Here is a 13279-nt window from a genome sequence, read left to right on the forward strand (position 1 = left end):
ATGATACTTATATCTCAATCTCAATCTTTATTTATTTATATAGCACATTTAAAACAACCTTCGGCTGACCAAAGTGCTGTACAGGGCAGGCAGTAACTACAATAGTGAATAACCCAATGGGAGTACGATAATAAAAACAATAATTAAAAACATAATAAAAAGCACAATAACTAGAAACATATAAAAAATAAATAAATAAAAAACACATACAAATATAAAAATGTAATGCTCAACTAGTATTAAAAGCCAGTGCAAAGAGGTGAGTTTTTAGCTGGGATTTAAAAAGTTCAATAGACTCAACAGTCCGGATATGTGCTGGGAGGCTGTTCCACAGTCTGGGAGCTGCAACACTGAAGGCCCTGTCACCTCTGGTTTTTTTCCTGCTCCGAGGAACCACCAACATATTCTGCTGAGCTGAGCGCAATGCTCTAGCAGGAGCATGGCGGTGCAACAACTCAGACAGGTAATGTGGTGCCAGTCCATGCAATGATTTAAAAACAACAAGTAAGTACTTGAACTGGATCCTGTAACTGACAGGAAGCCAATGAAGGTCTGCCAGAACGGGTGTGATGTGGTCATAACGTCTCTTCCCAGTAAGAAGGCGTGCAGCCGCATTTTGGACCAGCTGCAGGCGACGGATCAAGCACTTGTCAACACCAATATAGAGGGAGTTACAGTAGTCTAAACGAGACGTGATAAATAAGTGGATTAGCTGTTCAAATTCCTTACTAGGAAGATAGGCTTTTACCTTCCCCAGAAGCCGCAGCTGGAAGAAGCTTGTCTTGACAACTGAGCTTATCTGTTTGTCAAATTTAAAACAGTTGTCAAAGATGACTCCAAGATTTCTGACAGAGGGACGGCTGTAGGAGGCTAAGGGGCCGAGTACACTATTAAAGCCATCCAGGAGTTCAGACTGTCCAAATATTATAATCTCTGTCTTCTTTTCATTAAGAGTCAAGAAGTTGATTTCCATCCATGATTTTATGTCTTTCAGACAGCTAAGCAAGGCAATCCTAGATTCCTTATTTGCTGTTATAGGCAGGTATACCTGCAGATCATCTGCAAAGCAATGGTAAGAAATGTTGTGCTTTTTAAAAATTGACCCCAGAGGTAGTAAATACAGACTGAACAAAATGGGGCCCAGGACAGAGCCTTGTGGGACCCCATATGCTAGTGGGGCTGCAGCTGAAGAATACTGGCCAAGATGCACAGAAAAGGTCCTTTCTGACAGATAGGATTTAAACCATTTTAGGACGTTACCTTTAATACCGACACACAGTTCAAGGCGTGATAACAAAATGTGGTGGTCAATGGTGTCAAAAGCAGCAGACAAATCTAAAAGCACAAGCACAGCAGAATTCCCAGAATCAGCAGTTAAAAGAAGATCATTCAAAACTCTTAGAAGAGCAGTTTCCGTGCTGTGGCGTGATTTAAAACCAGACTGAAACTTCTCTGATATGCAGTTTAAAACAAGGTGTGACTGCAGTTGTGCTAAAACCAATTTCTCTAGGACTTTAGACAGGAAGGGAAGCTTAGAGATAGGTCTAAAGTTGGAGAGAACAGAATGATCAAGGTTTTGTTTTTTGATAAGAGGCTGCACTACAGCATGTTTAAAAAAGGTTGGAACGTAGCCTGAGGTGAGAGAGATATTTATCAAAGTTAAAATATATGACCCAAATAGTATTAAAAACGTCTTTCAGTAGTCTGGGAGGAATACTGTCAAAGGGGTATTGTGAAGGTTTCAATTTTCTAACCACCTCAGATAACTCGGACAGTGAAACCAGGTCAAACTGCTCGAAGATAGCTGAGCACACAGGAGACACTGCTGGGTCTAAGGTGAGAGGAGGAGGTGAAGATCTGATGGCCAAGACTTTATCATTAAAGAATGAAAGAAACTGTTCACATAGAGTAGGTGATGGCACAACACAGGGAGAGTTACAGGGATTTAAAAGAGAATTAAGAGTGGTAAAAAGGAACTGGGGCCTATTTCTGTTTTTGAAATAAAATGAGTTTTTGCACATTTAACAGCCTCTCTCTTGTATGTCTCTCTTAAGAGAGAGATACAATCTTTTAGGGTCTTTACTGTTCTTATGTTACTAGAGTCTGTTCAGTCCTAAAAACTTGGTAACAAGAAAATAATTTCAAACTCCAACTCTCAATCCCTCTGCGTCTTCCTATGGGTTCAAACCATGGTTCAAACCAGTAATTACCCTCAGGTTGTTATCCACATGCAGGACAGAGTCACATTAATCTCTCTGACAGAGGGTGACAGTGTCAGCTGTGATCATGGCAGAAGATAAATGGACCCGAGCAGATGATTCACCTGACAATACCCTGTGACACAACTCGGTTTCATCAAAGTCTGTCATTAATTACCAAAGACAGCCGTGATCTTATTAACTTCTCAGTCATAATTTAATTAAAGATTATACCAACTGTGACTGTGACTGGGTCCCTATGGTACCAGGTTTAACCTTCACATGCTATGGCTGTTTTAAAAAACGGTTTTTGGGTGTTTCTTCTAGTTTTTCTTTCATCATTTGTGTATGATGCTTGATGCAAACACATTTCCGAAACACTATTAGCTGCGTTTAGTTTAAATATCTTTATAAACATTCACCTGACAAAGCGCTATAATGATCCTATTGGAGAGGGTTTGTGTCCCCATGATTAATGTCCAGTATCCACTCTGGTTTTGATTTAACTCCTGAGAGGAACATGGACTTTCAGCTTCTCCACAAGTTTCTCATGTTTTCTCTGTGACTCTCTGCTGCCTCCTGCTGGACAGGTGTTGCTTACTTACAGGTTAAAAACACTCAGCAGGTAATCGCTTATAGTTTCACAGTATATACTATATTACTTTACCATTTAGGAGTCAACCATACTGTCTAAAGGCGGACCAAATTCAGCTTTACAGGAAGAGAAAAATAGTTACTAAATGCTCTCTAGTTTCTCTGATATTCAAATTATCTCTTAGTACCTGCTTACCTTACAATCTTTCATTTTTAACTTTGAAACCCCCAAGAAAGCAGTTGTAGAAGTGCAAACATTTGACTAACTCCATCATTTGTAAACAATTCGTAATCCATTAGTCATTCCATGGAAAAGTAATTGACAATAATTGAAGGCTGTCTACTTTTTTGATTTCTCATATGCAACCATGATTTGTTCCTTTTTTTCCCATTGTTAATTAAATAGGTCCATTTTGTAATGTTGTTTTTGAAGTTATCATTATGCATTGTGAGTTTTTGATGGACATTTCTCAGAATTCCTTCATGTGACAATATCATACATGGATTGACCCAAAAATAAATGTAACAGATGTATTTATAATGTTGTTGCGAGCCATTAAACAACTATAACATCATAGGATTGGGTAGACTTGGCAATGCAAGTATATTTTATTTACAGTTGTATAAACAAGATGATTCAATGCAAGATCATTACTTGAAAAGGTAAGAAAAACAAGTGATGGTGTGTGTTGGTGTGTGTTTGTGTATGTGTGTGTTTGTTTCATGCCATTGAATCACAACTGTTGTTGATGTGTGTTACTAGACATTCTCAGCTGCAGTCGTAATACAAGCGGTACAATCTCCTCAAACCTATCTACACCACATCTATTTACAGGGAGTGCTCCACACAGCTGACTGTACACGGCAACAACACGCATCCAAAAACAAACCCAAGCACTGTTAGTAACACGTAAGCATGCAAAGGCCGGAATGAGAACATGATCAGAAAACAAACTCCTGGTTCGAGTTAGAAAACCAAATTCTGATTTGCACTTTGTGAAGTTGTTTCAATGGTCATTAGTAATCTTCTAAAGGCTGTGTAGATACTGTATCTGAAGTTAATATGTCTGACTGATGTTACTCTGTTGTAGTTTCTCGACTAATCGATATTCTTATTTGACTGTTTGGGAGACGCCTCGGCATAAAGTGCTATGCAGTGCCAGAGAGCAGACACGAGGTGATTCAACAAACAGCAGTGGTTTCTCAGCTCCAGAAAATGGGAAACGGCCTGTTTTTACGCCTAACCAAGACCATGCTTTGAATTCACTCGGGGTTCCTTCGTGAAAAACTGTCCGGCGTTACGCCTGGACGAGGTTTTGCATGAAAGACCGAGTGGCGGTTAAGTTAAAAATCTGGCCCTTTGATGCAGCCCCTTAGAGACTGGAAATGAGAAAGACTGCTGCGGCAGGAGAGAGGACGAGAGAGGGCGCCCCCAAAAGCAACATGGCTCACGAATGAGAACATGTTACATACATAAGAACACCAGTCTTAACGGTTTGATCAGATCTCCAAATATTCAGTGCGTTCAGCTTGCACCTTGCTTTGAATGGCAGTTAAGCTTAACAGAATGTCTTTGAGTTCTTAGAAGAACACAAAAACATGCATTTGGTTGATAAGTGCACGATTAAAGGGGAAAACAACTATAGAATCTGGTATACAGCCTTCAAAATAAAAATGTCATCATTCAGATACATAAAGCTCTTATTCATATACAAGCGCTCACATGCTCCCATCATCTTCACAAGTTCCTTATCCTTAGTGCCATTAATAGTGCTTCTCAAAGAAAGCAACATCTTCTAAAAACCTTTAAAGTGTAGATAAAAACATAGGTAGTTTGCATTAAAAAAATAATTGATATCGATTGAAGCTTACAGTACGTCTTGTATTGCGGTATATGCTGTTTGTGTATCACTATGGTATTTAAGCCCTAATTAAAGTGATATGTTAAGTACAGTACTTCCTTAAACTTAACTAACTAAACCTGGCTTGCTAAACTTATACAGCGGGTCAGGAACTTTGAACATCAAACATTAAGTCTCTGTGAGTGAGCAAAATGACAAAAAACAAGGTTAAATAAGTTTGCTAATAATATACAGAAGGAAAAGATTGTATATGTGAGTCAGATGGGTTCTTCTGTGCATGCTCAGGGACCCTACAGATATCTAACGCCAGGTAATCCTGACTATCAAAAAGGTGCAAGTTCAGTCAGACACTTCTTCAGCAAGCAAGTTTCCTCCGAAGCTTCCCTCGACTGGCGGTGAAATGAAAGCCTCAACTTGAGTGGTGAAGGGAACGAGGAGATGGCTTCTCTCTTCTCCTTCTCCCCGTCCACTTCTTCCTCTCCTTTTCTTTCCCTCGTCTCGTTTCCTCTCTCCTCTGGGAGCGGACCTCGGCGTCTCCCCTCTCTTTAAACCACGGTGCTGACAGACGGGTCAGACAAGTTGAGCTGGCCCGTGATGTCAGTAGGTGGGTACTGCTGCAGAGACGAAGAGAAATGGGGAGGGAGGAAGAAGACAGACAGTCATTTCTAGACAAAAGCAGCATTTGCCAGAACGTTGGCATACTTATCTAGACATTCATATCTTATTTTAAGAACACCGGTGCTTCATTTCGGCAGAAATAAGGAAGCATGAGGGTTCTCTAACCCCTCTCGGGCAAACCACAGTTTTGTCGTTTTATTTTGTTGGATCAGTTTGGATTTTTTGCTAAGGTTGTGCCTGAGGTGGGCTAGTTGGGAGAAGACGTAAAGTCCGGAGTCTCGAGACAACAGCACATTTGAATCAGGCATCATTTTTTTTCCGGGTGATAATCTCCTGCCAAGGGAAAACAGGCAGGTCATTTATCTCCCCAGTCATTTGTACGCATGCAGACAGGCGGCCCATTCTAATTTTAGCTCATGGACAAGAAGATGAATCTCTGAATTTCAAAGTGCTGTTGTGCCGGACTTTTACGTCCATTCCCGGCTCCAATGTGCTTCTTATAAAGCAGAGTGCGTTGAATTGTTAGGCGTCTACAGTGCTGAGAGGGGGAAACAAGATCCCGTTTTCATGCAGGTGCTTAGTTTCTATGGCAACTGTGATTCTGTCTTGAGTATTTTGAGAGTGTGTGGTCTGACAGCCGTAAGCCATATTTTGCAGTGCTGAGGCTGCTTCTCCTGCTAACAAGTGCACATATAGAAACAATCTCTGGTTATCATTGTGAGTGTAGTCGATTGCATCATACTTAGAGCTTGTAACATGCATTTCTTTAAAGAATAGGCTCATGTTTTGGAACACGGATTGGGTCCAATGTGCCAGCATAATCCTGACTCACTGACTCACGGCACTATGTTGGAAAATCCTGTTTCAATAATCCAGTGTGCAAGAGAGCATCTTTTGTTTACTTAATGCATTACTAATGAATAGTTGACATTGCGTAACCAAAACACTGAAGAGTCTTCAGTGTACCCATCTTAAATGTACTTTTTGTTTGTCATTCTCAATTGAGCAAGATTTTAGGATTAACGTGCCTCTCTTTTTAAGCCGATAGAGCCAATACATTCAAGCATACGAGCTTAAGAAGCTGTTATGATGCAACCAACATGCTGACAGACGGAGCGACATCCATTCTGAATTGAGAAACGTCATGTTTTCTGAGAGTCAGAGTGAATGTCCCTCATCTCCTTGACCCGCAGGTTGCATCATCATCATATGGCTTACAGCCCCCATGTGGGTCTCCTCATGTCTTGTACCTTGAGGGCCTGCTAACAGCGCACCCTGCTGGGGTCAAGTGGACCAGCAAACTACAGGTAATGGTTGTAAAGCTATGTATGCAACACAGCTATGGTGATTCTTCTTAGGATATAACTACAGAGGTTATTTCTGTTGCTACAGCTAGGACAGGTACAGTCGTCGGCATGCTTGCAGAGGGAGAGAGGAGCAGTGTGGCATGTGGGTGAGGGACACTGACACTCAAGTCCATTGATATCCATTAATATAAAAGAAGAACATTTATATAAAATCAAAATAATGGTCAAAGACTGGGAATGGGACATCTTGCGATTGGAGCATCTACACTGTTGGATTTGACCGCTTTGAGCCCTTTCTCCAGCTATACGGCTCTCAAGCAGGCATCAGAAACCTTCTCCTAAAGACGACGTTCCCATACAATGAAACCAGATTGTCAATTTGGTTTCGAGGGAAACATTTATTGTGTTCGAAACTTTGACCGTAATACAACGGGAGAAAACACCCACGGAACGTTATTGAGAATGTGGTTTAGTTGTGTGGGAACATGACTTTGTAGGAGACAAACATAGTAACAATGGCGATCCCACTCTTCTTCTCTTCATATGTGACCAATGCTATTGAGAAAGCTCCAGGGGAGAGTAAAGGTGGTTCGATTCAAGGCAGAAAACATCGATTTGAAATAAAAGACAGTTAAAACAAGAGAAAGAGAGAAAGACATGAGATCAAATAAAAACACACAATAATAATTTGTTGTAGTTTAGCTGACGTAGGATACGTCTCCCCTGGGAAGAAGCTTTTCCTTGAAGATGTCTGTGCTATCTCCAGAGATAATTCTGCTTTTTAATCTCATGCCAGATTTGGACCAGCTATATGTGGCGGAGCAGCTGGGCACAAATGAGTGCGGTTCAATGGTTTGTCAGAGTACTCCAAGCGTATGGAGTACAGTCTCCCAACCGCAACGAGCAGGACCTTTCAACTCAAGTGTAAATGAGCGGAGAAAACCTGACACTCTCAATGTGCTGCAACAAAGGAGGCAAGCAAAGGTAAAGAGATGGTGGTTTAAAAATAAAGACAGCATAGCTCATATTTGTAACACAGTGAGAGTCTAAGGCTTTGCAGTTTGGAAAACAAAACAAAAATATAATTAAAGCATAAAAGAAGGCCGTCATCAACACCTGAAATACACCCTGAATAAGGCATGCACAGTTCGGATCACAAGGACACTGAAAAATAAACAAGAATTATGACAAAGAAAGTATGATCAAACCAAAAGTAAATTGATCAATAGAAATCCATGAGTGTAATCCTGAAATAGACATGTTGATAAAAAAAGAATAAGACATTAGTTCTCTTCCACACGAGCACCGGCCATCGCGACAACCTTGAAAATGGATTGTTTGGAGGGAAAAAAATGACAAGACACCAGCGCATGCTTTTTCGAACCAAAAGCAAAGACAGCGGTTGAAACCCAAACAGAGGAAGTGGGAGGTGCAAAGAAACAATGGATATACGAAGGATCAAGCAAGTCAAAAAGACAGGACACGGACAAAGATATATATAACTTGTACGTAAAGTACAGTACACACACACACACACACACACCACCAATACAGCACACAATCGCCAGAATCCACGTCCAGACCATAGGCGGAGAGTAAGAGCAGCGCAAAACAAAACACCACTGGCAGACTGCTTGCTTTGTCCCCCCCCCCCCCTTAAGCCCTAAAAGACCCTGGCTTGCTCGCCATATTCAGAGCCCAGCTCCTGGCCTGACCTGAGTTCCTGCCCTGATGCCCTCCAGCCTGTAAGAGGATCTACAGATGCTAAATGGTGATGGCTGATCGATGGTGAACGGACAGACACGTGGCAGAGGCCGCGGAGCCGTGTGGAAATGGTGGGTGAGGACATGGGACTCCCTCGCGGTCGGTATGGAGATGTAGGCAGAGAGGACAGAGGAGGAGAAAGGAGAGAAGTAGAGACAGAGGAAGAGGAGGAGGAGTAAAGAGGGGGAAGATGTTGCTTCTTCGTCTCCTTACCGTGTCTTTGGAGGACCTACGTCTCTTGATGCTGGAAGCCAGGTTGGTACTGATGGACCTAAAAGAGGCTTTCTTTTGGGGGTCGGGCTCTGCTCTACCACTTTTCCTATCCTAAAATGAATATATGTAGAAACATTATTCATGTCCTTTGGCCAGGGTGAGAACCGTGGTTTCACCCGTTCTGTTTTTCCCACCAACACCAACACCACCCGAGTCAATGACCTTATTGTATGTGGTCTAAATAGAGAGAGGGTCCTTATGAGAAAGACTACAGCATTTGGAAATATCAAATGCGCAAAGAGGGAGAAAGAAAGGGATAAAGCCTGTTAGATGTGAGAGTGGAAGTAGTCTTTTCAGTCTGAATGAGGGCATTGGTCTACATTATTACACTGGGCCGGCACAAGATGGCCCGGTGGCCTTCCAGAAATGTGCTGACACACTCACTCGACCCCCTTCAAATGCATTGGAATGAGTGATGACTAGTAAAGATGTCAGTGGGTGTGATACCTACGTTACACTTCTAAATAAATTCTGCCTGAACACAAAGATTCCACTTTCTCATCTCAACAAACAAGCAAATTTAAAATTGGATCAACTAAACAAATACAACTAAATGCAGTTCTTTCAAAACAGAGATAGAAATGAGAAGAGAGAAGCATTTTTAACCGTATCCTTAAAAGATGGCCCTCATACCATCAGAGAGCCCAATAGCTATTCTTAACTGAATAAATAATAGTGTTTGTGTGCAAAATAAAAACTCATATTAAGGTATTCTTACATCCTGAGTCTCTAGAGAGGAAGAGGGCTGCATAGGGGGAGAAAAGGAAAATAAAATAAATTTCCATCCACTTGATCGTTATTACTTTAAAAAAGATCCTTAAGCAAAAGCCAAGGGAACCAAAAAGAGCGAGGTGTTTAAAGAAGACTTAGCAAAGCAAACATCCACATCCAAAGCCAGGCAAGTATAAAAACGTCGAGCTATAGTATCGGAGGCCATAAAATGCATATCAAGAAGGAGAACAGCAGCGACAAAAAGTCAGTAAGTTAAGCCCATTTAAAGTCATTATACCTCAAAGCGGTATAATGGAAATTCACCCCACACGCAAGGGAATGGAATGGAGAATGGAGAAAAGTGCATTTGAAATAAATGTATAAAGAAATGATCACGCTACTACAGCTGCAAAATATATTCTTTATCCGAGTTAAAGTGCAAAAAACAAAATATTTTCTATTCTCTATTTCTTAAAAATAAAAAAAGCGTTCTAGGATGGATGTTAGTAAAGTATAGGTGGAGGATGGGTGAGTAGTTGCAGGGGGGGAGGCCCTTCAGCCGGGCGGGGCAGTGTGGTGTGAATTTCAACATGCCAGAACGTTTAATGGATGGAGAGAGGGGAAAAAGGAGGAAAACATAGAATAATTAAACATAAAACAAATAGCATGACAAATCAATCCTGGCCAGCATGGCCCCCGCAGTTCATCCTTTTTCATCAGGTCACATGACTAGGCTCTTTTAGGGCACCGTTATATCACCCCGCCATTTTCTAATGACATGGTGGCGGGGAGGATAGATGAGCGCCGGCAGAGGAGTGATTGGTGCACGACATCACTCGATTTTATTGCAGGTATATAAAATAAAAGTACTTTCCTGTTGAAAGATGACATCTCATGTTAGTAAATGGAGGAAGTGCCACTAACTGTATGACTCTTGGTTCAGGAAGAAACGGCCAAGGTGACGTCTCTTCTTGTAATCTTTACTTTCCTTCATATTTCACACATATGTGAGGCGGCAGGAGCTCAGAGCCCTGATGAGGAGCTGCGTGTGCACAGTCCGTACATGCACTGCATGCTGGACCATCGGATGGAGAGCGGCATGGTGACTCGTACAGATGAAGCCGCTGCAGGGCTTCATCATTAAATACCATATTCATCATCATGAGTTTTTTGATTTCATCCCAAACTGACTTCAGTTTCCGTCTCCTTCAGACGGTGCACTTCTGAGTAACCTCTGTTGTTAAAGGGAAGACTGGAAGGCAGACCTGTATCCTCGTAGTGATGTAGTGGTCGGCAAAACCTTCTGCACCAGTGATCACGCTGAGATCAGTAAATCTATATGATGTATATTTATAGAACAGCCTATACATCTTTTTTTACCAATGTAATGCATCATTTGTGATCGAAAGAAACATACAGAGTGCTTTTATGTGTAATTGTAAAATGATTTTTTTTCAACTAACTCAATTTTCAATTTAGATACAAGACTGCAGCGTTGGGCTGTAGGAATGCCTTCACTCATTTAGACAGAAGACACGTTGTAAGTGTTACCAACGTGTTTATGAGACCTAGCCAGATTGCTTTAGTGAGTTTAATATCTGTATTCACTGATTTCTTGTCCACTTTACGGGAAAGGAAAAAAGCCGTGACACATTATCCCCTTGTTGATAATGCAAAGTAGTTAGTAATCGATTGCATAATGCATGCACAGCAGATACAGAGCGTGTATTGGATGAACGTAAATCCAAACTTCACTGTTCTTTTTGATTTGCATGGATTACTGAACGAGCCTATCGAGCATACATAATGTCCCTCGAAAAGAAACGTTCCAACCAAGAGATCCAACACTACAAACCGGAAGGATAAACAAAATGACAATAAAGAGACACTAAATGATGACGTAGAGATACAGAGCAACTACACAGAGACATTAATGACTACACGGAGACATTAATGACTACACGGAGACATTACTGACTACACAGAGACATTACTGACTACACAGAGACATTAAATGACTACACAGAGACATTAATGACTACACGGAGACATTAAATGACTACAAAGAGACATTACTGACTACACAGAGACATTAAATGACTACAAAGAGACATTAAATGACTACACAGAGACAATAAATGACTACAAAGAGACATTACATGACTACACAGAGACATTAAATGACTACAAAGAGACATTAATGACTACACAGAGACATTACATGACTACACGGAGACATTAAATGACTACAAAGAGACATTAAATGACTACAAAGAGACATTAATGACCACAAAGAGACATTAAATGACTACAAAGAGACATTAATGACTACACAGAGACATTAAATGACTACACGGAGACATTACATGACTACACGGAGACATTAAATGACTACAAAGAGACATTAAATGACTACAAAGAGACATTAATGACCACAAAGAGACATTAAATGACTACAAAGAGACATTAAATGACTACACAGAGACATTAATGACTACAAAGAGACATTAAATGACTACACAGAGACATTAATGACTACAAAGAGACATTAAATGACTACAAAGAGACATTACATGACTACACAGAGACATTAAATGACTACACGGAGACATTAATGACTACAAAGAGACATGAAATGACTACAAAGAGACATTAAATGACTACAAAGAGACATTAATGACTACAAAGAGACATTAATGACTACACGGAGACATTAAATGACTACACAGAGACATTCAATGACTACACAGAGACATTACATGACTACACAGAGACATTAAATGACTACACAGAGACATTACATGACTACACAGAGACATTACATGACTACACAGAGACATTACATGACTACAAAGAGACATTAAATGACTACACAGAGACATTAAATGACTACAAAGAGACATTAAATGACTACACAGAGACATTAATGACTACAAAGAGACATTAAATGACTACAAAGAGACATTAAATGACTACAAAGAGACATTAATGACTACAAAGAGACATTAATGACTACACAGAGACATTACATGACTACACAGAGACATTAAATTACTACACAGAGACATTACATGACTACACAGAGACATTACATGACTACAAAGAGACATTAAATGACTACACAGAGACATTACATGACTACAAAGAGACATTAAATGACTACACAGAGACATTACATGACTACAAAGAGACATTAATGACTACACGGAGACATTAAATGACTACAAAGAGACATTAAATGACTACACAGAGACATTAATGACTACACAGAGACATTAATGACTACAAAGAGACATTACATGACTACACAGAGACATTAATGACTACAAAGAGACATTAATGACTACACGGAGACATTAAATGACTACAAAGAGACATTAAATGACTACACAGAGACATTACATGACTACAAAGAGACATTAAATGACTACACAGAGACATTAAATGACTACACAGAGACATTAATGACTACAAAGAGACATTAAATGACTACACAGAGACATTAATGACTACAAAGAGACATTAATGACTACACGGAGACATTAAATGACTACAAAGAGACATTAAATGACTACACAGAGACATTACATGACTACACAGAGACACTAATGACTACACGGAGACATTAATGACTACACGGAGACATTAAATTACTACAAAGAGACATTAATGACTACAAAGAGACATGAAATGACTACAAAGAGACATTAATGACTACAAAGAGACATGAAATGACTACACAGAGACATTAAATGACTACACAGAGACATTAAATGACTACAAAGAGACATTAAATGACTACAAAGAGACATTACATGACTACACAGAGACATTACATGACTACAAAGAGACATTACATGACTACACAGAGACATTAAATGACAACAAGAAGAGGCAAAGCAAATGTAAAGTCTGTGTGTCTGGCCCGTATGTAGGAGAGGTGTGTGGGTCT

At 40.2% G+C, this 13279-nt stretch overlaps 1 protein-coding gene across 4 annotated transcripts in view; it reads right to left on the bottom strand.

Annotated features, from left to right (window-relative positions):
- Nucleotides 1-3370: 3370 nt before the first annotated feature.
- grin1a (glutamate receptor, ionotropic, N-methyl D-aspartate 1a) overlaps nucleotides 3371-13279 on the bottom strand; it is a 35753-nt gene continuing 25844 nt past the window's right edge. For 2 of the 4 annotated variants that reach the window (XM_071204951.1, XM_071204952.1), the window contains 3 exons: nucleotides 9335-9361; nucleotides 8557-8667; nucleotides 3371-5268 (listed from right to left, as the gene is read on the bottom strand). In XM_071204951.1, coding sequence (XP_071061052.1) covers nucleotides 5200-5268; nucleotides 8557-8667; nucleotides 9335-9361 — 207 coding nt within the window. In that variant the 3' untranslated portion in view covers nucleotides 3371-5199. The remainder of the gene's footprint in view (nucleotides 5269-8556; nucleotides 8668-9334; nucleotides 9362-13279) is intronic. The other 2 variants (XM_034095673.2, XM_034095674.2) reach the window with 1 other exon arrangement.

This window comes from Pseudochaenichthys georgianus, chromosome 12 (assembly GCF_902827115.2).
Source record: "Pseudochaenichthys georgianus chromosome 12, fPseGeo1.2, whole genome shotgun sequence".
Lineage (NCBI taxonomy): Eukaryota > Metazoa > Chordata > Actinopteri > Perciformes > Channichthyidae > Pseudochaenichthys > Pseudochaenichthys georgianus.